Below are 26,330 nucleotides of genomic sequence, written 5' to 3' on the forward strand. Positions count from 1 at the left end.
GCTTTGTTACAATCAATTAAAAGAGGAAAGTACCAACATACATGAAAAGATCAAAACTTCAAGAGTTCAAGTTTTCTCATCTATAACCTACATGTCACTGATGTCAATCACCTCCCCAATCACAAAATGATGGAACCTTAAAGCCAAGAGAAATCCAAGAGATCATCCAAGCTAAGTTCTTCATTCTAAATAGGCAGAAACTGAGGCTTAGAGATGGGAGGTGACTTGTCCCAGACCCCAGAGCATGACCAGGGCTAAAACCCACATCTTCTGATTCCACACCCATGTTCTATCATGTGGATTTCTAGTCCTAGAACTCGAGTTTCCATTTTGTAAATAGGAACGTCATTAAGAATGAAAATAAAAATCTCTGAAAATAAGAATACTTAGACTCTATGCCCAGCTGAGTGACCCTAAGCTGTCATTTGATTTCTCTGTAGAGTTCTCTTCAAGACAGTAAAATCAGGGCTTAGTACTTTGAAGGACAAGGAAATCTCTCTACTGCAAATTATACGAGCAAAGCGTCCCATATGAGGATACTCAGTGTAAAATCCCACCCCATGCCTAGCCTCACTACCCCTACAAGGATTGTCTCCTAAGCTTTCCCTGGAACCTCAGTGCTTGATATAGATTTCAATCAGATTTCATCTGCTAATCTGGTAATTAATTAGCTAGGAAGAAGATAGACTAGAGCAGTAATCTTATAATAAAAACATGTCCATGTGTTACCTCTTACTCTTCTAAACTCCAAGAATTACAATCAACATATTTTCTTAAATGACACCTGGCATCTGCCTCATCTAAAATTACTCTCTCATTTTCTCTTAACAGCCTGGTGAGCTGAGCTGAGCATCTGAGAGTACAGCCCATTTCAGAGAATAGGTACCAACTTCCTGGGCAATTTCTTAGCCAGAGTTCCAAAGCTGTCTGTGAAGTGGGAACAAAGAGGCTCCTGGCTCCCAGGTTACTCCCACCTCAAAGGCCCCAGCCTCAGATGCCCCAAATACAAACCAAACAAGCAGAGTACACTGCACACCTCTCACCCCACCAAAACTGTGTAGTGTCTTCAAAGACATGGTAAGAAGCTGTGATCTACAGTCACCAGGCCCAAACCAGCTCACAAAGGTAATATCTTGTCTCATCCTCGGCCCTGTTTCAGTGCTACCTTTTTTTTTAAAAGTAGGCTCCATATCCAGCATGGAGCCCAACACAGGGCTATAACTCACAACCCTGATATCAAGACCTGAGTTGAGATCAAGAGTCAGACACTTAACTAACTGAGCCACCCAGGCGCCCCTCAGCACTTCCTAATTCAAGGACGGAATCATCATCCATTCAGTTCTTCAAGCCAGAAGCAGATCAGGATATTGTCCTTGAAACCCCTCTCTCCCCTATTCCTTAACACTCCTACCATTTTTACTTACTAAATATCTCTTGAATTCATCCCTCCTTCTATATTACCAATAAGTAAGTCCAAGTTACCAGCTCTCCCAACTGGACCACTGCAAAAAGTTTCTTGATTGGTCTCTCTGGCCTCACAAACCCTCTTAGGTATATTCCCTTCAGCACAGCTCCAGTGATCTTTTCAAAACACAAATCTGATTACCTTACCTCCTCATTTAAACTTGTCCAAGGCTTGCCAATATTCTAAGGTTAAAGAGGACACTTCCACCAGACCTACATGGTCTGCCCCTGCAGCTTTACCTTGTACCACATCCTACCTCACCCTAGGGCCCCAGTCACACAGCCTTCTTTCAGTTCCTCAAAACTGCCAAGCTACCCCTTGCCTCAGACCCTCCATTTGTCCTTTCTTCTTCCCCTTCATCATCTAGTTAGCTCTTATTCATCCTTCACTTCTCATATCGAGTCACCTTCACAGGGATACCAACTCTGACCCCTTAGACTAGGTCAGATGCCCCTATGATAATGCTCTGAAGGCTCCAACTACCTCTCCTGGTACTTAGTAACTAATTAGTTGGGATTATACTATTATGGCAATTTTGCATTCAGTTAGGGGACTGTTTACATAACATCTACCTTCTGCCAAGAGAAAAAGTTCCATGAGGTCAGAAACCAGGTATGTTTTTGCTTACCACTGAATCCAGATTCTACTTAACAGAGTCTAGTATGTAGTAGGCCCTCACTAAATATGAAACAAATGAATGGTACTATGGTAAAATGAAAAGAAACTAATAAATCTCTTAGCAATGGCCAGGTACCAGGCACTTTGCTATGTATGCATTTCCCATTTTCGTTAAATCCTTGTGACAACATTGAAAAATGACATTAACTTCATTTTATACATACGAAAACAGGCTCAAAAAGGTAAAATAAGGGGCCCCTGGGTGGCACAGTTGGGCATCTGACTCTTGGTTTCGGCTCAGGTCATAATCTTGGGGTCCTGGGATCAAGCCCCACACTGGCTCTGCACTCAGTGTGGTCTGCTTGGGATTCTCTCTCTCTCCCTCTGGCCCTTCTGCTCATGCTGTCTCTCTTTCTTCTCTCATAAACAAATAAATCTTTAAAAAAAAAAAAAGGTAAATTGATTTGCCTGATATCACCCAACAAGTAAATAGCAAAGTTGGAATTCTAATTCAAGCCTGACAAATATGTTCTTTCTATTGCAAAATTCTACCTGCCTTTGAAAAATCTCTAAAACCAATGGTCAATTCTACCTCTGACAGGAATTTCTAGAAGACTGCTCCACAACCAGAGGAAGCCTCTATAGACTGGCAGAAACAAGGCCTGGAGAGAAAGACCTCAGAATGGAGTATGCTAGTTTTAAGAATTTAATCTTCAGAGTACCTGGGTAGCTCAGTTGGTTAAGTATCTGCCTTTGGCTCAGGTCATGATCCCAGGGCCCTGGGTTCCTGCTCAGCAGGGAGCCTGCTTCCCTCTCCCGCTTCCCCTTCTTGTGCTCTCTCTGTGTATCAAATAAATAAATAAAATCCTTTAAAAAAGAACTCAGTCCTGAGAATTTAAAACTTCAGAGCAGAATGCTGAAAACACTATCTTTCATTGTAAGATTTCTATTTAATTCATTTTGAATGCCACCCATACAGAAATCCCCAAATCTCTCCTTGGGATATTCAGTATGATGTCAAGCAACAGGAAGAAAAGTGCACTAACACTATGTAAAGAGGAAATAATCTCATTAAAAGATGTTTTTAAATTAGTGAATTTGGTACTTCAATTAGTATACCATAATGTGTAAAGAGGTAGTGAATATCTAATATCTTACTTTAGAAACAGAACAGGCTGATAAAAACTAGTCTGTGAAAAAGAAGACTACCAAAATACAGTCACAGATAAGACGCCGAGAGAGTAACTGCTAAAATGATACTAGGACTTACTCTCCTTTCTTAAAAAGGTATGTAATGGGGCGCCTGGGTAGATCAGTTGGTTAAGTATGTGCCTTCAGCTAAGGTCATACATAATCTCAGGATCCTGGGAGCAAATCCTGCATTGGGCTCCCTGCTCAGCGGGAGCCTGCTCTTCCCCCTTATGCTCTCTCTTTCTCAAATAAATAAATAAAATCTTTAAAAAATAAAAATAAAAAGGTATGTAAAAAGAAGCAAGTGAAAGAGCAGGACATACAGCTCCTAGTTTAAAATGCTCTAATTCAAAACAGTCTTATATTCTCTCTCAATGGGCACAAAGCAAGTAAACCCCAGAGACTTTTCCCCAAAAGGGTTGGGGGCTGGTCAACCTGAGGGGAGGAAAAGAAAGACACTCAAAAGCCAGAGGCTCTTAGGCAGGCTCAAAGCTATACGGCAACTCAGGCAGCCCTAAGCAAAAGCTGCTGTCTAGAATCATAACCGGCAATAAAGTCCAGACTATAATTTTTTTGGAAAGAGACCCTGAACTAAAATCGCTTAACGTATTAGAGGAGACCATTCACATTATAATAGCAAATATTCCAAGTTCAAATGAGGAGCATTTTCCTCTTGAGGGAATTTTTTTAAACATAATTTCAATTCGCTGACCTTTTCTGAGTTTGCCACATTTCTCAGTGGCTCCATGCTTTTCTGAGAAGTTTTAAGTGACTTTCTTTGAAGAGAGCTATTTAATGCCAATGATTGTAGAAAAAATTTGTTCATAATTATCCAGACATAGACTGGAACAATGCTGAAACAAGAGCAGCATGCAAAAATGTATTTAAGGACTATCATCCCAAAATGCTGCTAAAAGCTATTAACCAGTATGTGTTAATTGCCACAGCATTCATATTAATTTTCACTTCAGGCTCGACATTGTGGAATATTTCCCCTGATACATTTTAAACAAAGTTTAATTTAAGGAACTGCTTCTATCAACACTTATGAAAATTAACAGCCAAGCAATTAGCACTCATGAATTATCCCTTCCCCCATGCTCTCTGCAGCTCCAGTTAAAACAGTTTCTAACAGAGAAATGGTTACTTTCTAATAAGTTAACACAATCAAAGTCACAGTTGTCTATATGAACAAGAACAGGTTCTACTTTTTTAAGCCACTTGTTAAGGCAAATATTCTCCTTATGTTTAGAGTAGAATTTAGGTAAGTCAAATAAATATTTAACATTTTATTTTTTTATCTTTTAAAGATTTTATTTATTTATTCATGAGAGACAGAGAGAGAGAGAGAGAGAGAGAGGGAGAAACACAGGCAGAGGGAGAAGCAAGCTCCATGCAGAGAGCCTGATGTGGGGATCAATCCCAGAACTCCAGGATCACGCCCTGGGCTGAAGGCAGGCACTAAACCCCTGAGCTACCCAGGGATCCCAATATTTAACATTTTAGTAAACTGCCAAGCAATGACTAATACTGAACCACCTTCTCATATGATGTTTAAAAATAAAAATAAAAAAAGGAAATAGGAAATAATTAGTTGACTCAATCTTCCTATTTAAAGTTAAAGGTTGCTCTCTGTGTGTCTCTCATGAATAAATAAATAAAATATTTTAAAAAGGGCACGGGGGGCGGGGGGGTGGTGGTGGGGGGTGAGCGGGGAATCCCTGGGTGGCTCAGTGGTTTGGCGCCTGCCTTCGGCCCTGGGCGTGATCCTGGAGTCCCACGATCAAGTCCCACATCGGACTCCCTGCATGGAGCCTGCTTCTCCCTCTGCCTCTCTCTCTCTCTGTGTCTCTCATGAATAAATAAGTAAAATCTTTAAAAAAAATAAAGTTAAAGGTCAAACCTCACTGGACTCCTTGAACTTCAGACAGATCACCTTCACCCTGTCTGCTGCACATCTTATTTAACAATGCTATTCTAAACTCCTGGTTTTAAGAACACATTTCCTCTCACTCAATCCTGTCAATAATCTAATGAAGTACATAGAAGAGACAGCATCACTGGCCCTCATCGTTTACAAAGAAAGAGGGGCAGAAGTAAGATATTTGTTGAGTGCTTCCTATTATGTGCTACATGTCTTGGTAAACAGACCTTACCTCAATTAATCCTCACAAGAAAGCTATATTATCATCATCTCAACCCACATATGAGGACTGGAGCTTCATGAGGTTAAGTAATTATCCTGAGGTCACAGTGTTAAGTGGTGGAGTCAGGATTCCAACTCAAGTCTTACTACAAAATAGGTCACAAAGTAAATTACACTGCTCCTCATTGTGTTAGGTGCTCTATCCTAGTATTATCCTATTTGATGGTATCATCAGCCTTGTGAGGAAGGATCACCCATTTCTTTTACAGGTAAAGAAACTGAGGTTTGGAGAGATGGGAAACCTGATCAAGACATCACAACTGATAATATCATTTCTTTGTTAGTAACTATATTAACAGGAAATGGTATTTAAAATTCTAATTGGGCGGGGGTGGGGGGAGCCTGGGTGGCTCAGTTGGTTAAGTGGCTGCCTTCCATTTCGGTCATGATTTTAGGGTCCTGAAATGGAGCCCTGAGTTGGGGGGGAGGGGGGGGCGTCCCTGCTCGGCAGGGAGTCTGTTCCTTGCTCTCCCTGCTGCTCCCCCTGCTTGTATGCCTCTCTTTCTCTCTCAAATAAATAAAATCTTAAAATAAATAAAATAAAATAAAATAAAATTCAATAAAATAAAATAATAAAATTATAATGGGGGTGCCTCGGTGGCTCAGTTGGTCAAGCAGCTGACTCTGGATCTCAGCTCACATCTTGATCTCAGGGCTGTGAGTTCAAGCCCTGGTTTGTGTTCCAAGTTGGGTTTGGAGCCTACTTAAAGAAATAAAATAAGGGGTGCCTGGGTAGCTTAGTTGGTTAAGTGTCTGTCTTCAGCTCAGGTCATAATCCTGGGATCCTGGGACTGATCCCCCCATCAGGCTCCCTGCTCTCTCTCTCAAGTAAATAAATAAAATCTTCTGGTAAATAAATAAGTAAAAAATAAAATAAAATTATATTGGTCTACTAACAATGATAGTATTTGTAAACTCAGTTTAACCAGAATAGTGGTGACATACTAGCAAAAGTTTCTTATGTAAGTGATAAGCCATGGAATGGAAAGGGATAGATACTTGGAAAAACATGACCTTATCTGAGATAGGTAGAAAGGGCAGAAATCCACATTCAGGGATACTTAAATCAGTGCTGAGTGTTCATTTCTCAGTAGAGCCCACTCCTTCATCACCTCAAAGCAACTCCTTATCACACCCAACATATCCCCATACAGTGAAGTCAGGACTGTCACAAGAAATTTTCTGATTTTCTCAATCTCTAGAACAAAGATTTTGTGTTAGTAATTAGTCTATTTGAGATCCTATTTTCAACAAGCTCAAAAAATGCAGGCAGACGGCTGAGCTGGTTTTGCCCTATACGACCAAGCATTCCCTAAAACCATGTGCATTCTATTTTGGATTTTTTTCAAATGATTAGCAAACAGAGTTACTAATAATCAACAAATCAAAAACAGGTCAAGATAGCCTCGTCAATTTACCAAAAAAATAATATAAACATAGTAAGAAACCAATCCAAAAAACTATTAAAATTACAATAAAGCATATGCCTAAACACAGGCTTTCCCTCTCAACTGTAAGCTTCCAAAAAATTATTCATCAGTCACAATTTTTAAAAATGAAATTATTAACCTGCTATAGGAACTAAAAATTATTCGGAAGTATTCACTTTCATTTAGCACAATAGCTAAGAGATGCTTACCCTTAGATTCACTAAAACCAACAACAATCCAGTCTACACAAACCATTAAAGACATTAGATATGCTGGCTTACCTACAATGTAATTATAAAGCCATACCAAAAACAAAATTCTTTTTTCAAACCTAATGCTAGTTTAATCTTAAGGAGGATTTCACAGCAGTTAGTCTCTTGAGGAAATACATAATTAAGTAGTTTTTTAGCATATTTAATTAGACCCCAAACTCTTCTCTGTCCCCTTCTCTCCCCAATTATGTACCATTTGCCCAAGAGACCTAGGCAACTCAGTTAATTATGTAAATAAGGCAAGCGTTATTCCCAAGAAAAGCACTGTGAATAACTGTACGGGGAAAAAACTGTACATATCTTAGTGGCTTTAACAAACCTTTGCAGGGAAAAAAAAGGGGGACTATCAAAATACATAAAAAACTCCTAAAAAAAAAAAAAAAAGGCAGCCCCAGTAGCGCAGCAGTTTAGCGCCGCCTGCAGCCTAGGGCGTGATCCTGGAGATTCTGGATGGAGTCCCACATCGGGCTCCCTGCATGGAGCCTGCTTCTTCCTCTGCCTGTGTCTCTGCCTGTGTGTGTGTGTGTCTCTATTAATAAGTAAATTTTTAAAAAATCTTTAAAAAATTAAAAAAAACCTCTTAGATTTGAGGTAAAAAGCATGGGGTTCAATGACAAGATGGTGAATCATTAAAACAGGACACTCATTTCACTTCTTAAATATGAGCTGAATAAAAATAAAATAATTTTAAGTTACAACAGTAACAAAAATTTAGTGCTGAACGTCAAATGATTTATGGGAAGAATCAATCTGGAAATTATTAAAGTCGACTCTCACAGAAAAGGCTTTATTATCAAGGGGTTGACATGATCTTAACTCTAGAGGCAGCCATGGTGCTGTTATAACTACTACAATCCCATTATTATGCAATCACAAAATGCTAATTTGATCATTTTGAGGTGTTATTTGAATAGTCATTTTAATTTCTAGGTTACAAAAAGGCTTGACTCAAGTATAATTCTCTATTAATCATTGAGATGTCATTGAATATCATATTGATGCATTTCACAAAGATAAAGACTAATTTAATATGTACAGTACAATATCCTTCAAATATTAGCCACTTTCATTACATATCTGCCAAATGCATCAATATTAAATAATAGATGAGAACAAGGGTTTAATTGTATTTTAGCATTTGTAATATGGAAGATAATAATAAAATAGCACCACCATTACCAGATAGACTTATCAATATATAAATCTTTCTTAATCAAAGTGTAATGGTGACTGCTCCATGTGCATATCCTTTACTGATTACAAACAGATTTGATATGACAAAAGCATTGAGAGCCTTAAGTGTAAACATATCTAGCAAAAGTAATTCCTTTGTGACTGAGGAAATGGCTTCTTCATATTATTTTTTTTATTTCTCCTTGGCACTCCAAAGTTAGATATATACCAAGGATACCTGACAACTTTCTGTCAAATCCAAAGCTAAGTAATTTATATAAAATGAAATCTAATGGTATAATAAGAATTCTAAGACATAACATTTTAAAAGATCTGTGCTATTTTGTTGGCATCAAAGTATATTTACATAGTAATTATTCCAGCAATTATGTCCTCAAACAATGAGATGGTATCAGGCAACAGAAGCAAGTAAATTCCAGCCATGTAACCTAATACCAATAGCTTTCACATATCTAAATGAATCAACTGTAGTATTAAAAAAAAGGGGGGGGGGCAGCCTGGTGGCGGAGCGGTTTGGTGCCGCCTGCAGCCTGGGGTGTGATCCTGGAGACCCGGGATCGAGTCCCACATCGGGCTCCCTGCATGGAGCCTGCTTCTCCCTCTGCCTGTGTCTCTGCCTCTCTCTCTGTGTCTATGAATAAATAAATAAAATCTTAAAAAAAAAAAAAAAAAAACCTACAGTCCAAATCTCTATTTTCCAGAGACTGACATTCCTGTCCCCTAGTGGGACCTTTTCTTCTCTTTGCTACATTCCACAAGAAGAAACGGGAGTTGGGAGTTGCGGGAGTTGCTGAGTTGCGGAGTTGCAGTTGCGGCAGGGGCAGGTTAAAGAGAAGCTTTACATCAATACAATCTCTCATTTACTAAAAGCACTTTCAGATTTTTTTGAAAGCAACTCCTGAGCAGATTAGTATCTTATGTAACTTATACATTTTGTTTCTAGCTCTTGGCTCTCCTTTCTCACCAACATCAATAACCTCACTTGCCCATGGCCATACATGCTTACTTAAACCTATGAAACATGCTGAACCTTATGAGGTAAAAGTGTTTCGAAGAAAAAACATATCCTTGCTCAAAGGTGACTACTGACAGAACCAGCACATAACCAGAAGTTGAATATGAAAAAATGCAAACATAAGCAAAGAGCTGTGTTTATTAATTGCAGTGGTGTTAAAGTAAGACAAATTGTACACAACCTCTCTAGGCAACAAGCTATCACTCAGCATCCCCAGGCCACTACCAGACAGCAATATCATGGCAATAAATATAAAAATCAACTGCTACTGTCTCCTGAAAGCAGCTCAGCTCAGCTTCGATGGCAGGGAATGTGAGGAGAGAGGGTGCTGCAAGTGGAACTAGGCTCCACCTAAAACAGCGGCCATTTTCCTAAAAGGCAAATAGACATGTTTGAATTTTAAAACTGCAAATTCTTAGAACAGAAAAAAATAAAGTCATCTTGCATAATGAGTGTCAAACAAGAGTCCCTACAATGAAATACTAACATAGAAACAACAGTCGAGAACTCTAAAGTAAAGCTTTAACCTCAACAATTTCTACAGTTATAATAAAGAATCAGACCAAAACAATGCAAATTGCCTCCCAGAATCACTTCCAAAGCGTTCCCAACACAATCAGGCCTTGATTAATCACAACCCAACTAACCCAAAACCTCAAGTATACTTGGAAGATCAAACAGGAAAAAAAAAAAAAAAAAAAAAAAAACCACATCCAAATATCTCAAGGCTATTTTTGTCTTAGTCCCTGAACATACCACTGTGGAAACAATATTAAGCCCAAATTCAGACCTTTTCATATCCTTGGTCATAGAAAATGCGAATGACATTCTATGATTACTTAGAGTCATTTTTGAAACCCTGAATCTAATAATAATAATACAACAAAACAATTCCACTCAACTGAGGTTTTATTTAAAAAGACAAAATTTTATTTTTACTTACCTTGCCATCAAACTTGGAATACTCATTAAAGGGGTTATTCAGCTGCAGAGGGCACTGCTCCAGTCGTACAGATAATATTGACTGCTTTCCAGAACTTGGCGGTTTCTCTTTAAGGGACTTTTTTTCAAACAGTGACTTTAACTCCTGGGCTGTGATATAAGAGGAAGATAAAAAATGTCCTTGTGATTACACAGAGAGACAGCCTATCTACCTTCCCTAGCATGTCTTCCTTGGAATCTTAAGGAAAGTATCCAGTGTTCATATTTGGCTCTGATATGTGCAAAAAGCTTCATATATACTTCGATGTTTGCACACTGAAAAGGCAAAGCCCTGAAATAGGTAAGGATGGTCAATTTAGGAGGAATAGGGCTTAAGGAGTGGGGCAGAGTAAAACCAACAGAGCAGACATTCTTTAACAAGAACATTCAAAGCTAAGTGACCTGAGCTTTGGCCTGGCTTTGGCACTAAGAGATGTTGATAGTGGACACTTCACTAAAGCTCTCTGGGCTTGCTGAACTAGATAATCTTGAAAATCTCTCCTAGCTCTAATACTGTGGGATTTTGGAATACTAGTTCTTCAAAGTGAAGGTCTGTATCTTAATTCTCTCATACTCCCTAATACATCTAGCACAAAATCTGGAAGACAAAGATGAGGAGGAGGAGGAAAAGGAGAAAGAATATAACAGCAGCTAACAATTACTGAGCAAGCCAAGCCAATGTATCTCAATTACTCCTCATAACAACCTTATGAGGCAGATACTAGCATTATCTTAATTTTGACAGTGTGGAAACTGAAACTTAGAATACTTTTATTAGCCTTAGACAACACAGCTAGTAAATAGCGGAGCCAAGATTTGCAATCAGGCAAGGCTCTTAGCCATTAGGCACTAATGAACAAAGTTGACCCTCAATAAATTTTGTTGCATAAATCAATGAATAAAATAATGATTGAAGGAATTAAAATTAAATTATTATTAAATCAGAATCTTTACCTCTTACTCATTAGTGAATCAAGACAAGTTAGTTCCATATCTTCTCAAAGATCATTTAAGTGCCCATATTAATCTGAGTATCACTTAAGGTAGTAGCTAGGTAAGTACATGAAGACTTATTACACTTTTTATTTTTGTAAATATTAGAAAGTTTCCATACTTAAATTTTAAAATCAATCTTAAATCTTAAAATCTACAATGAATAGGTTCAAACCCATTCCATTCTTGAGCATAGCCAAACTGAACTTTGAGAAATCAAACAGAACTCTGAAAGAGTGACTTAGAACTTTTAAAATTGTAAATAAAACCATCTTTTCAACAAACCAGTAGGACAAATTTATCAACTGAGTCCTATAACTTTAAGTGGCAAACCAGGAGAAAAGAATCTAATTTTTTTTTTTAAATGTGCCACCTGACTATCCAATTCCAAAATCTGAATATATGTAAGTTCGACAATGTTAAGCACACATTTGAAAAAGTTTTAGATTACATGGCATTTTAAATATTACAAGTATTATTCCACATGTTATCTATTAACAGTTTCACTGATACACTTTGGAAAACAATAACCCCTTATTAAATATCAACTATGGGTCAGGAACAATGCTAGGTGTTTTCTCAACTTGTCCTCAAAGTTTTGAGATGGGTTACTACTCATGATGAACAAACTGAGGTGTAGGAAACATAAGTAACTTATGAAAGTTATACAACTATTATCAGTAAGGTTGGGAGTGAAGTGATGATATATTAGCAATTCCATTCTCCACTAATTCAAACTTAGACCTCTTTCCTCAACCTCTGACCCTTCCTTCTTCCTTCCTTCCTTTCTTTTCCCTTCCTCCTCCTTCTTTCCTCCCTCCCTCCCTCCCTCCTGGGTCACAGAGAAATAGAAACAACGAAAAGAGAACTTCTGCATGTTCTCACCTACACCTCTACTTGTCTTGCCTATTACTGTGCCTAAGCCCCTACCTCAGGCCAGCCCCTCCTTTGTGCACTCAAGGGCTGACTTCTTGCTGACTCAAGGGCAACACTCAAGCAATCTCTCCCATTTTCAGCTTTCTCTCTTACTGGATTAGTTGTGTAAGCACACAAAAATACTGAAATACTGCTCAGTAAAAAAAGGGGGGGGCACCTGGGTGGCTTAGTCAATTGAACGTGTGACTCTTGGTTTTTGGCTCAGGTCATGATCTCAGGGTCCCAGGATCAAGCCAAATGTTGGGCTCGTGCAGGCAAGGAATCTGCTTGAGGATTTTCTCTCCCCCTGCCTCTGGCCCTCCCCCTGCTTACATGCATGCACTCTCTTTCTCTCTCTCCCAAATAAATAAATCTTTTAAAACAAACAAGTAAATAAAAATAAATCTAATAAATCCTCCTTTGATCCTTTACTCCCTTTCCAGTTACTAGGCCATCTTTCTCCTCCTCAAAATGACTATATTCTTCCTGTCCAGTTTCTCTCCTCCCATTCCCTGGAACCCACTCCAATCAGGCCCTTCCCCATCACTCCACGAAAGCAGTTTTTTAGGTCACCAATGATCCCCTTATTGCTAAATCTATGGGTAAATTTTGAATCCTCATCTTTCAAGACCTTGTGACAGCATTTGAAACAGTTCATCACTCACTTCTTTTTGAAACCGCTTTTTCAATTGGTTTCTAGGACTCCATTCCATCTGGTTCTCATGCTATCTTGCAGGATACTCTTGGTTTCCTTGCCAATTCCTCATTTTCCCCTCAAATCTTTGGCATTCCTCAAATCATAGTTTTTGGGCCTTTTCTTTTCTCTATGTACATTCACACTCTTAGTGATTATCCAGCCTTCTGTTTTAAATATTATCAATTTGAGGGCAGCCCCCGTGGCTCAGCAGTTTAGCACCACCTTCAGGCCAGGGCCTGATCCTGGAAACCCGGGATCAAGACCCATGTCAGTAGAAACGACAAATACCCACCATTTGCTTCAACGTGGATGGAACTGGAGGGTATTATGCTGAGTGAAGTAAGTCAATCGGAGAAGGACAAACAGTGTATGTTCTCACTCATTTGGGGAATATAAACAATAGTGAAAGGGAATATAAGGGAAGGGAGAAGAAATGTGTGGGAAATATCAGAAAGGGAGACAGAACATAAAGACTCCTAACTCTGGGAAACGAACTAGGGGTGGTGGAAGGGGAGGAGGGCGGGGGGTGGGGGGAATGGGTGACGGGCACTGAGGAGGGCACTTGACGGGATGAGCACTGAGTGTTATTCTGTATGTTGGTAAATTGAACACCAATAAAAAATAAATTTATTAAAGAAAAAAAAAAAGACCCATGTCAGGCTCCCTGCATAGAGCCTGCTTCTCCCTCTCCCTGTGTCTCTGCCTCCCTCTCTCTCTCTGTATCACTCATTAATTTAAAAAAAAAAATCTTTAAATATTATCAACTTGAGGTGAAACTAAGTTGTGGTAATATAAATCAGAACAACAGCTGTCTCTGGGGAGTAGCCTGACTAGAAAGAGGGACAAGGGAACTTTCTGGGGCACAGAAATGCTCTATACCCTGATTGGGATGCAGTTACACAGGTGTATATATTTGTCATAAGTCATCAAACTGCACACTTAACATCTGTACATTTCAGAATATAGAAAACATACCACAATAAAAAAATGAATAAAAAGGGAAAACTTAAATAAATATCCTCTACATGCTGATAGCTCCCAAATAATTACTCATAGACCTAAACACTCCCTGAAATTACAGGCTCATATATTCAACTATTTGATACCTCCACTTGGAGGTCTAATAGGTATCTCGAAGTTTACATGTCCATAACCCAACTCATTTATTTATTTATTTATTTATTTATTTATTTATTTATTTATTTATTTATTCATTCATTCATTCATTCATTCATTCATTCATTCATGAAAGAGAGAGAGGCAGAAACACAGGCAGAGGGAGAAGCAGGCTCTATGCAGTTAGCCCGACGTGAGACTCGATCCCAGGTCCCCAGGATTAGGCTCTGGGCTGAAGGTGGTGCTAAACCGCTAAGCCACTCGGGCTGCCCCATAACCCAACTCTTGATCTTCCTCCAAATCTGCCCCTTTCACAGGCTTCTCCTTCTCAGTTAATGGTAACCGAATCGTGTTAGGCAAAAACTTGGGAGTCATCTCCACTCTTCTGTTTCTCTCATGTCTAATATCCTATCCATCAACAGATATCTCAGGATATAACCAGAACCACTTCCACAGCTACCAACACTAGATTATTACCACCACCTTCAAACATCTTGTTTCTCCCCTTGCCTCCCCTAGGCCCACTCCTGCCCCTCTCTTTCCAACAGCAGCCAACAGGAATCTTTTAAAATGTTAAGTTGGGCAGCCCGGGTGGCTCAGCAATTTAGCCCCGCCTTCGGCCCAGGCGTGATCCTGGAAACCCAGGATAGAGTCCTGCGTCTGGCTCCTTGCATGGAGCCTGCTTCTCCCTCCGCCTCTCTCTCGCTCTCTCTCTCTCTCTGATGAATAGATAAATAAAATCTTTTAAAAAATAAATAAATAAATAAAATGTTAAGTAGTAAACATCATAATAAGAAGAAAACTGATCAATTTTACCACATAAAATAAAAATCTTTGTATAGGAAAAAATTAGCAAAGTAAAAAGAAAAATGATAAACTAGGAAAAAACAAAAATTAATTTTCCTATTATACAAAGATTTTATTTTTTAAAGATTTTATTTATTTATTTATGAGAGACACAGAGAGAGAGAGGGGCAGAGACACAGGCAGAGGAAGAAGCATCCCCTCTGGGACTCGATCCCTGGTCTCCCTGTGATCACACCCTGAGCTGAAGGTGGTGCTAAACCACTGAGCCACCCGGGCTACCCTATACAAAGATTTTAAAAGTAGAGAAGACACTGACCAACAACTCTATGGAAAAATGGACAAAAAAATATGAAATGTCCACAAAAAAAGGTATTCAAATGGCTCTTAATAAGTGGAAAGATGCTCAACCACATTTATAATAAGGGATATGCAAATTAAAATTATGCTGAGACACTATTCCACATCTATGAAATTGGCAAAAATCTAAAAGTTTATGACTATGGGAAATAACACTCTGCACACTATTGGAGGAAGGCAAAACAGAAAAAACACCTATGGGGGTGCCTGGGTGGCTCAGTGAGTTAAGCGTCTGCCTTTGGCTCAGGTCATGATCTCAGAGGCCTGGGATCAAGCCCCATATTGGACTCCCTATTCAGCAGGGAGTCTGCTTCTCCTTCTTCCTCTACCCTTCCCTGTTCCCCCAACTCATGCTCTCTCTCTCTCTCATTCTGTCTCTCTCTAATAAACAAAATCTTTTTATAAAATCAAAATCTTTGGGACGCCTGGGTGGCTCAGTGGTTGAGTGCCTGCCTTTGGGTCAGGATGTGATCCTGGAGTCCTTCCTGCATGGAGCCTGCTTCTGTCTCTGCCTTTCTGTGTGTGTGTGTGTGGTGTGTGTGTGTGTGTGTGTATGTCTTTCATGAATAAAAAGTAAAATCTTTAGGGAAAAAAAATCTTAAAAAAAAAAAAGAAAAGAAAAGAGAAAAACACTTGTGGAGGGGTATTTGGCAATACTGAGGGAAATCACACATTTATGCTTTGACCCAACAATACCACCTAGAGGATTTTTAGATACACTGGGGAAAACAAACAAAATACAACACAAAAGGGGCCCCTGGGTAGCTCAGTGCCTGAGCATCTGCCTTTGGCTCAGGATCCCAAGATTGTGGGATATAGTCCTGCATCAGGCTTCCCTGCATGGAGCCTGCTTCTCCCTCTGCCTGTGTCTCTGCCTCTCTCTCTCTCATGAATAAATAAAATATTTAAAAAAAAAATACAACACAACACACATGCATTAGGCTATTCACTGCAGCGCTTTGCAACAACAAAAGTCTGAGAATAACCAAATGTCCTTCAACAGGAAACTAGTTGGCTAAACTACAGCACATCAATGTGACAAAATACTATGAAGCATTAAAATGGAATGAAGCTTATCTCTATATATTCACCAGGGTAATTCCCAGAATGTGTTGCTAAGTGAAATAAGTTTTGAATAAAACAGTATGTACAGTATGCTTTCTTTTTGAAGATTATATTTATTTATTTGAGAGAGAGAGTGTGAGAGAGCATGAGCAGGGGAGGGGCAGAGGGAGAAGCAGACTCTCCGCTGAGCAGGGGGCCTGATAGAGCTCAATCCCAGGACCTAGAGATCAAGACCTAAACTGAAGGCAGACATTTAACAAACTAAGCCACTCAGGAGCCCCTAACCTAAAAAGAATATGAATATAAATATGCTTATATAGAGATTTAAGTGAACAGAAGAACAAAAACCTTTTTTAAATTGACTATCTAGGGGCGCCTGAGTGGCTCAGTCAGTTAAGCATCCAACTCTAGACTCAGGCCATGATCTCAGGGTTGTTAAGACAGAACCCTGAGTTGGGCTCTGTGCTAGACATGGAGCCTACTTAAAATATTCTCTCTCCCTCTACCTTTGCCCCCCACCCATCCTTTCTAAATAAATAGATAGATAGATAGATAGATAGATAGATAACTACCTATAATAATAGAAGGGACAGGAATTGAAGCTAGATTTCTCTGATTTTACCTTGTTTTATGCATTCAACTTTAGAGCCATATAAATGTCTTATATAGTTATTAAAGAAAATTAGAAGTGAAATCTCTAAAAATAAAAGCAAAATGAAATGAACAAACCTAAGTATAATATTGAGTTGGCATTTTAACTAGAAAGAGAGAAATTATTTTAAGTAACTTTATCACACAGCAATTTGTATGTTCCCTAATGGAACATATCAAAAGGGAAAAAAAACCTTAAACTATTTTTAGTAATCACAGTGTTAGTAATGATAGTGATGTTTCTATTCTGGAACCACGATTTTCAGCATAAGAAAAAATACATAAACATAAAATCAAAGTAAACACTCTATAATACTAAATACATATAGGAATTATCAGCATTAACTCACAATGTATTTCCTCTTAAATTTATCTTTTTCTGAGCCCTATCCCCTAAAAGGCCTACAAGCAAAAAAAACAATTCAGTAAGCATCTCTAGACTTCAAGTTTTGGTCTTTCAGTGCCATTTACCACTAAAAAAGAACCAACTCTCTAAACAAATGGCCAATTCTGGCCAGATCTACGGAAGGAAGTATGTAAGAATCAAGCATTTATCCTGTCTTTTCTGTAGGAACTATATCTGAGAATAACCAAATAATAGAGTAGGAAAAGTTCTTTATAGGAAAACCGATAAAATTAGAATCACTATTTTGCAACTCTGATGAAATAATTCATCTAGGTAATGCCCATCAATGGCCACTAAAACCATTAGAAGAAAAGCTGATGGGAGTAACTTAATAATGGGTGAACAACACCTAATTCTACCATCAATCTGAACTTCACAAAAAAAGACAAGAAGACATTCCATATTTCCTGATATGATGCAATATGAAGTTTAGATCAGTATATACAGAATATTCTTATCAAAAAATCAAGCTTCAATCTAAGCAAGTTTTATATCCAACTCCCTGTTTATAGGAAATAAAGAGGGCAGAGGAACATATTAAATGAGACCACAAAGATACAATTAGCAAAGTCTAGAATGTAGGAAATTCAATAGGACAAATGACCCAGTTTCTTAGATAAATTACAATGAAAAAAAGTAAAGGAGAATCTACAGATTAAAAAGGAAATGGAACACGTCAAACAAACATGTGGACCTTACATCTAGACCTGAATGAACTGGCAAAAGAAAAAGAAAGAAACATTTGAGACAATCAAGGAAATATTTGTTAATATCAAAGAATTCCTGCTAATTTTTTGGAAAAGTGGTAGTACTGCAGTTTTCTTATGCATTTAAAAATACACAAGTAGGGCAGCCCGGATGGTGCAGCAGTTTAGTGCTGCCTACAGCCCGGGGTGTGATCCTGGAGAACCTGGATCGATTCCCACGTCGGGGTCCCTGCATGGAGCCTGCTTCTCCCTTTGCCTGTGTCTCTACCTCTCTCTCTGTCTCTCATGAATAAATAAAAATAAAATCTTTAAAAAAAAAAATACACAAGTAGGAGGATCCCTGAGTGGCTCAGTGGTTTGGTGCCTGTCTTTGGCCTGGGGCATGATCCTGGAGTCCTGGGATCGAGTCCTGCATCAGGCTCCCTGCATGGAGCCTGCTTCTCCCTCTGCCTGTGTCTCTGCCTCTGTGTGTGTGTGTGTGTGTGTGTGTGTGTGTTTCTCATGAATAAATGAATAAAATCTTTAGAAAAATACACAAGTATTTAGGTATGAAATTATAATTTCATATTGTACATGGGATTGCTTAAAAATAATTGAGAGGGGTGCCTTCATGGGTCAGACTCTTGATTTCAGTGCAGGTCATGATCTAGAGGTCATGGGATAGAGCCCTGAGTCAGGCTCCAAGCTTAGCACGGAGTCTGCTTGAGATTGTCTCTCTCCCTCTTTCTTCTTCTGCCCCTCCATCCCCCCCCCCACTTGAGTGTTCTCTAAATACATACATACATACATACATACACACACACACATGACTGGTCATGATAATTGCTGAAGCTTGGGGTTCATGATACCATTCTATTTTTGCATATGTTTGAAATTTTCCATAATAAAAAACTGTTTAAATTTAAACCAGGGGTGGGGGGAGTAAGTAATTTATCAATCACATCACTACTCAGATCAAATCACCTTTTCCAGAGTAAAAATTAAGTTCCTTACAATATCCAATATATATATATACAATATATATATATTTTTTTTATATATACCAATAGTACATAAATTGTTTTGTCTTGTCTCCATATTGTTCCTGCACTTTTACATTTCTTATTAAGGTTATTTCCAGATGTTTTGTATTTATGCTACCCTTGTAATTAGCATCTTCTTCCCCATAACTTTCTTACTGCTCTTGTGAAGGAATCTATTGTCTTTATGTATCTGTATATATCTGTTTTGTATCCAGCCACTAACTGAATCCTTACTAGTTCTAATATGTATTCCCATCTTCCTGAATACTATCCTATGTGCTTTTTCATAAGCCTGATGATAATTAAATTTCTAGGCTATTGTTTTTTCAGTTCTCTGTTGGGGACTTCCAACTGTTTATATTGATTAGAACTCTTCAGCTGCAAATGACAAAGAGCAAGTGAAGTTGAAGAGCAGCTTGAAAAAAAAAGCTTTTTTTTACAATAATCACTTTATATAGTATGGTTTAGCAGAAGAGATTGGCCTTTAGTTGCAGACAGAGATAGAAAATACAGCTCTACTGCACTACCACTTTCCAGGCTTATCACTGTAGCAAGTTAAAGCTCTCTCAATCTCTGTTTCATCTGATAACAACAGCAATATCTATACCTTATAAGATTGCTGCATTGGAGGTAATGTACATAAAGTGCTTAGAACAGCACTAGGTAGGTACTGATGTTAATATAATAATAATCATTAATATTGTTAGTTTTATAAATATTATGTAGCAATGAAGTCAGTCAAAAATTAATTGGACATCTACTACATGCCAGAGTTGTAGTAGGTGCTAGAAGACATAGAAGACAAAGTATAGACATTTTTTTGCAATGAGAAAAACAGAAAATCTAGGACACATAATATAAACATTAGAAGATACTTCAATAGCATTTTGGATTTTTTTATTTTTTCTTGCTGAGATTGAAGATTTGAAAATCAGTAATATGGCCAGCTTTTACTACAAATACCATATGAACACTAACTACAAATACTGACAATACCAGCAACATAATGCTTGTTAAGCTAAAGGGAAAATTAGCATATATGCAAAAAAGATTGTTATTTTGGCCACTAATGAGACAAGGGAAAGTCTAGGTCGGAACTGCCAGGAGGAATCTATAACCCAGAGGCCCATCCAAACCATAGGTATTCCTTGGCTCTAAGAACAAAATACTGGCATGACAGTTTGTATAAAATATGCCTTACATACACCAATTCCTGTGATGCAAAATGAAGAGTGACCAAAAACACAAGACCTAAAGAACACATGGCTTCAGAGGGCCAATGTACCCAAGTGAAAGCAAAGCTCAAAATACAAGAGGTATCTGCTCAGAGGATTTAAAAAGATGAATTAAAAATAAAAGCTCTTATTTAATAATATAACTAAATATAAAAATCTCAAATTAACAATTAAAATTTTTTCCATTTACCTGATTGCTTAGAATTTCTTTCTTTCCACTGAATATTTTTGCATTTGATCTGGTTTTGTCTCTCTTTTCGGAGTCGTTCTAATCTTTGAGCTTGAAAAGAAATATTATAACTATAAGTTTGTCAATGAAAGTTTACTATAAACAAAGACATAATTAACTACCTTTATATGAATAAAGATGTTTTATATTGCACATGTAGGGAAAAAGTCATAAAATTTTAAAGGTGGCACCCCTGAAAAGCAAATACCAACAAAAACATGAAAATATTCTTGATTTATAATTGAAATTAGAGGATATAAAACATTAATAGAGATCATAAAGATAGTATTAACATGGAAGAGAATAATAAAATGTGAAAACTTCTGTGATTAATATGACATTTCATTATATAAATCATTAATAACGGTCTTAAAGGAATTTTAATGCACAAATGAACTGAAGTGAATATTACATTACAGGAATAAAATTACTGTTATGAATTACTCTACCCGTTTCAAAAATTAAAGATAAATGAACTCAGACTAGACTATTAAAGTTTTAAATATAAAATCCTTTATCTAAAAATCATGAAAATTATAAAATGTCAAAGCTATATAAATTAGCATAGCTTTCCTTCAGTGGGCTCAAACAGTTTATAGGTAGTAAAATAAATGATTTGTATCTTCGTAACATTAGTCAAATCTTAAAAAGAATAATTTTTCTTATACAAAATTTTAAGATATGCTGAAAGGATTAAAAAGTACATTCTTTGGTCACTAGGACACTCCACAATTGTAATTATTGCATCTAAGTGCTATCTTAAGAAATTCCAACAAAAGCATCACCTAAAATCATGCATTTGTGAGATTATATTACCACTGGCTGATCAACCTTCAAAAATCAGTGAACCAAAAAAAAAAAAAATCAGTGAACCAATCTTTTATTAAAGAAATATTGTTCAGCATATATTAACAACTACTGCATAGGAAAACCACAATGGAAAAGAAAGTCATAATTGATGTTATTTCTCGAGTTAGCTTCAACTTCCTATCCTGGAACAATGTTAACAAAAAATAAGTAAATTTCTCTTTCAACCTCTTGCAAGGTAGGATAACATACACGCCTGCCTTAGCATTGTGGTAGGGAAATACTGAAACTAGTCTTGCCATAAATGTAAACTGTGCCAGCAAAAGCATTTTGACAATGTCACTATATCTAACCAAATTCCATTGAAGGAAAATACATTCAATTGCAATTAATAAATGTGAAGGGTACAGCCAAAGTAATACAATCAGAAAGCTCTCAATTTAGCAGCATTCTCCTTCTGAAATCCATTTAACCTGTCATATAAGATACCACCTCAATAACTTGCAAAGGAAGTCAGTTTCAGCTAGAGAACTGAGAATCAATGGTTCTAAATTATATTCAAACCTTCACTCAAATCCTATTTTGATAAAAGTTCTTTGAGCTACTGGGAAATGCTATTAATTATTTTCATCATGAGAGCAAATTATTCTTTGGAGATGTCACAGAATGCTGAATTCCGAACCAAAACCTTAACATGCCTTGCACTGTATATTGTATCCTGCAGTACTTCTTTAAGTACATTTTACATTTTGACCACGAAAATAAACATGTAAATATTTTCTATGATCTACGACATCTCCTACCATTACTTTTCCTGGGAGTTAGCAGGTTACTCCTACTGATTAGTGGAGATTATATTTTCTGATTACCTAATAAAAATCATCTCCTAGAACACCCTGTCATATCAGAAGTACATTATAGATTCTAAATAACTTATCTAAGTAAAGGCCTTGGTTCATCACATTCCCCTTGAAAGATTTCCAAAACACATAAGCTGGAAAATAGGCATTGATAAGTTTTTAAAAGCTAATGATTGAATATGTATGTACCAAAGAATAGCATTTTCAAGCCACAAAGATCAAAGGGTAGAGACCAATTTAAGAAAATAAAGATAATATATCAAAAACAAGGGGATTGCTATTAAAATCAGCCCTAACAAATATTCAGCTATTTACCTCCAATCCTCCCCCCACCCTCCCACAATCCCTCCAAGGCCAAAAAATGGCTCCAGCAGCATCATTCCTTGGCTAGTCAGCTCTCTGTATTAAAGGTTCTTTATTATGTCAACCTGAAACCGGCTACCAGGTAGTCTACCCACTGGGACTAATGTTGCTCTATGAAAATACTCAAAACAAGTCTACTTCTCTTTCTACGTGAGGACTTTTTAGAAACAGAACATCCAACATGCCTCTGATAGCCACCTTTTTTTATCTATTCAGTTTCTACTTCCTTTAATAACGTCATTCCAGAGGCACTCTCCATTCAGTCACAGAAATGGGAGTTGTTTAGACTCACTGTAATACATGCATGTTCCAATTAATAGACACTTTCCCCATTAAACCTATTCCAACAATATGCATTATTCTGTAAGATTATTGACTGATTTAAAGTTCAGAAGACATGACTAAAAGGCAATGTTTACCTGTATTTGAGCGTCTTCTAATACCAAAGTCCCAACTTGAGGTAATATCGACTGACTGGGCATATACATAGCCCTGAGTCTCACCATTGCTTCCCTGAATTTCTGACCCACTGTCTCCAGGCATTGAAGGAGGATGAATCTTCTCTAGGTCAACATCATGATCAATGAGAACCATTTCACACATTCCTGTGTCATCACTGGTCACATGTGACTGTCGGATATGAGCTAGAATGATAGTTGGATTGTCCAAGAAGGCCATCCTTTCTGTGGGCCAATTTCCTTAAAAGGCTATTTTCTCCTCTTCATATTGTTTCACGTGCTCACCTCCCTAGAAACATGATGTACACAGCAATATTTAAGAATAAAAAAGAAGATGACTGAATCATTTTTCAAACAAATTCAATGTGGTACAATGCTACCTTGAAAATCAACATTTATCCCTGTACCTAGGAGCTTACAAGGATTAAGCCTAAGCTGAAAGGAAATCCTTATAAACACTAGGGGCTACAGCTCTAGTCAATGAGGGTGGCTTCCTCTTTTGCAAAACAAATTAACAGTGACTCCTTAGACCACTCAAAGCACATAATTACTGTTAAAACAATAAATTTTCCTTTCTTTCTCCTTCATTCCAATGCAGTCTCCTCATTACTCTATAAGGTCACAGGGGAACAAGTCGTATTTTCCTCAAATTATGTGTGAAAGTATGAAACTGTCCTTTCTTTTGTTTACTTTTTTTTTTTAAGATTTTATTTATTTATTCATGAGAGACACACAAAGAGAGAGAGAGGCAGACACACAGGCAGAAGGAGAAGCAGGCTCCATGCACCGGGAGCCCGACGTGGGATTCGATCCCGGGTCTCCAGGATCACACCCTGGGCCAAAGGCAGGCGCCAAACCGCTGCGCAACCCAGGGATCCCCAGGCATTCCTTTTGTTAACATTTCATCTTTGTCTTTGTCATATGGTTGTGAGGCAACTAAAAGAACACAGACAATACTTTGAGTTACTAGGAATTAAAAAAAAAAAAAAAAGAACCACCAAAGTAATTTTGTTCAATAAACACATTTTCCTTTCTTCTGGTTTAACAGAGTATTGTGCTTTTATTTTATTTTATTTTTGGGAGAGAGGGAGGGATAAAGGGAGGGGCAGAGGGAGAGACAGAATCCCAAGGAAGCTGCACACAAAGCACAGAACCTGACATGGAGCTCAATCTCACAACCCTGAAACCATGACCTGAGCAGAAATCACACTTAACTGACTGAGCCGTCCAGTCGCCCCAGTATTGTGCTTTTATTTATTTATTTTTAATTTTTATTTATTTATGATAGTCACAGAGAGAGAGAGAGAGAGAGGCAGAGACACAGGCAGAGGGAGAAGCAGGCTCCATGCACCGGGAGCCCGACATGGGATTCGATCCTGGGTCTCCAGGATCACGCCCTGGGCCAAAGGCAGGCGCCAAACCGCTGCGCCACCCAGGGATCCCAGTATTGTGCTTTTAAAATAAACTTTACTAATCAAACTTCTCTGCTACCAAATTAATTTCTTACTTTAGAAATCTCATTGTAAGAACTGCTTCCTGAATCTTGTTGAAACTAAAATGATGTATATTCTGGGAATAAAATGGTACCTCCTTAGTTAAATGGGAATACTCAACAAAGAAAACATGGTAGTCTCTTCTCATCTGTGGTTTCATTTTCTGCAGTTTGTTGTTACTCATGGTCAACTGCAGTCCAACAGCAGATGATCCTCCTTCTGATGTACCCTGACAGTCAAAAGTAGCCTAATGCAATGTCACAATTCCTAGGTCATTCACCTTACTTTTGACTCATCACATAGGCATTTTATCATTTCACATCATCACAAGAAGGCTGAGCACAGTACATTAAGATATTCTGAGGAGGGAAACCACAGTCACATAATTCAGTATAGTTGTAATTGTTCTGTTTTATTATCGCTATTAATATCTTACTGTGTCTAATTCGAAAATTAAACTTTATCATAGGTATGTATGTGCAGGAAAAACAATAGTACATATAGGATTTGGTACCATCGATGATTTCAGGCATCACTGTGGTTCCTGGAAAGCACCCCCTGCAAATGATCGGGGACTACTGTATTAGAGGACACTGGTTAAGAGAAAGAACTGCAGGCAGAACTGGGTTCAAATCGTGCCCCTACCACTAGCTGGCTATGTGATCTTGGTCAAAACAACCTTAACTTATTTGAGCCTATTTTCTTTCTTCGTTAATAAAATGGGGACTCCAGGAATGAGAAGATGTATAAGAGATAATGCAGGGAAAGTGCTCAAAAGAGCACCAGGCACATAATTATTAGCTGCTTTTAATAATAACAATGATGATGGTAAAAAATAATAACTTCGGCTTTCAATTCTTGTTTAAAATAATCCTAAAATATATCAATATTCATCCTTCTTTAGTAAGTGCACAGCACATAAAATAAATGTGTGGTTCCTTTCTGAAAGAGGACTCTGCAGGTCACCAGGGTCAACTTCTTCCTCCTCCTCCAAAATCATTATGAGATGCAAGGAACATGAAAACTGGATTGAATATGTTCCCAGAACAGTCCTAGAGGTATTTATTTTTAGAAAGGCCTACAACACCAGATTTTCTTGTTATTTGTCTCTTCTAAAAATGAAATATGGGGGAAATCCAGTTAATAAAGCATTATAACCAACAAAGGTTTTAAAAACTTTTGTCTAGTAACATTCTAATGACATCACTCGGTAGATCTTAAAGATACCAAGATTAAGAGAAAGTATAATTAATCAAATTAATTACACTAATCTTCATTTTTTTCCTTCAAATATATTTACTGAGTAGTTATTTTACACAGAGGCTAATGGGAAATGCCAAGGAAAGGTATCTCTGAATCAAAAAGTTTATACCCTAACACAGTCCTAGTGTATTTAATATAATGAGATTCCTCCAAGTCTCAGAAATGTTAATGTCAGCCTACCATTTTCAGTGTATTAATCAGAAAAACATTACAGAATTAAAGAGGAGCATTTAAATTTCACTTGTAAAAATAAGAATTACTTATAAAATCATAAAGAGATGTATTCAATCATGGATTTACTTATAAATGAGAGCATTTGTTTTCTAACAAAATCATAGCATCACAGATGGCCAAAACTGCAAACATCCTCATAGCAATCACAGTAAGTGTCTCTCCCACGAGAGTAAGGCAACTAGTCGCTAGCAGAGGGGCAGGTACTTTCAATTTCATATTGAATAGTTTTCTCTTGTGAAAAACAAGGGCTTCAATGAGAAGCTACACATTTAATGGGTGT

At 37.7% G+C, this 26,330-nt stretch overlaps 1 protein-coding gene and 1 long non-coding RNA gene across 16 annotated transcripts in view; one reads left to right on the top strand and one right to left on the bottom strand.

Annotated features, from left to right (window-relative positions):
- The window catches only part of MAPKAP1 (MAPK associated protein 1), a 249,759-nt gene that overhangs the window by 196,208 nt on the left and 27,221 nt on the right, over nt 1-26,330 (bottom strand). For 11 of the 14 annotated variants that reach the window (XR_013353805.1, XM_077850685.1, XM_077850684.1 and 8 more), the window contains 3 exons: nt 23,022-23,349; nt 20,534-20,623; nt 10,335-10,483 (listed from right to left, as the gene is read on the bottom strand). Coding sequence is in view for 10 of the 14 variants with exons in the window: in XM_077850685.1 (XP_077706811.1) it covers nt 10,335-10,483; nt 20,534-20,623; nt 23,022-23,280 (498 nt within the window). In the remaining 4 variants the exon portion in view is untranslated. Of the gene's footprint in view, nt 1-91; nt 191-10,334; nt 10,484-20,533; nt 20,624-23,021; nt 23,350-26,330 lie in introns of those variants that run through there. The other 3 variants (XM_077850690.1, XM_077850688.1, XM_077850689.1) reach the window with 3 other exon arrangements.
- Nucleotides 179-2,963, top strand: LOC144285524 (uncharacterized). Of its 2 annotated transcripts, none has more exons than XR_013353808.1 (3): nt 179-659; nt 832-1,125; nt 2,685-2,963. It is a non-coding gene; the product is annotated as an uncharacterized LOC144285524 (long non-coding RNA). The 2 variants fall into 2 exon arrangements; XR_013353807.1 differs by having other exon boundaries at nt 179-220.

The sequence above is a fragment of the Canis aureus genome, chromosome 16 (genome assembly GCF_053574225.1).
Source record: "Canis aureus isolate CA01 chromosome 16, VMU_Caureus_v.1.0, whole genome shotgun sequence".
Classification (NCBI taxonomy): domain Eukaryota; kingdom Metazoa; phylum Chordata; class Mammalia; order Carnivora; family Canidae; genus Canis; species Canis aureus.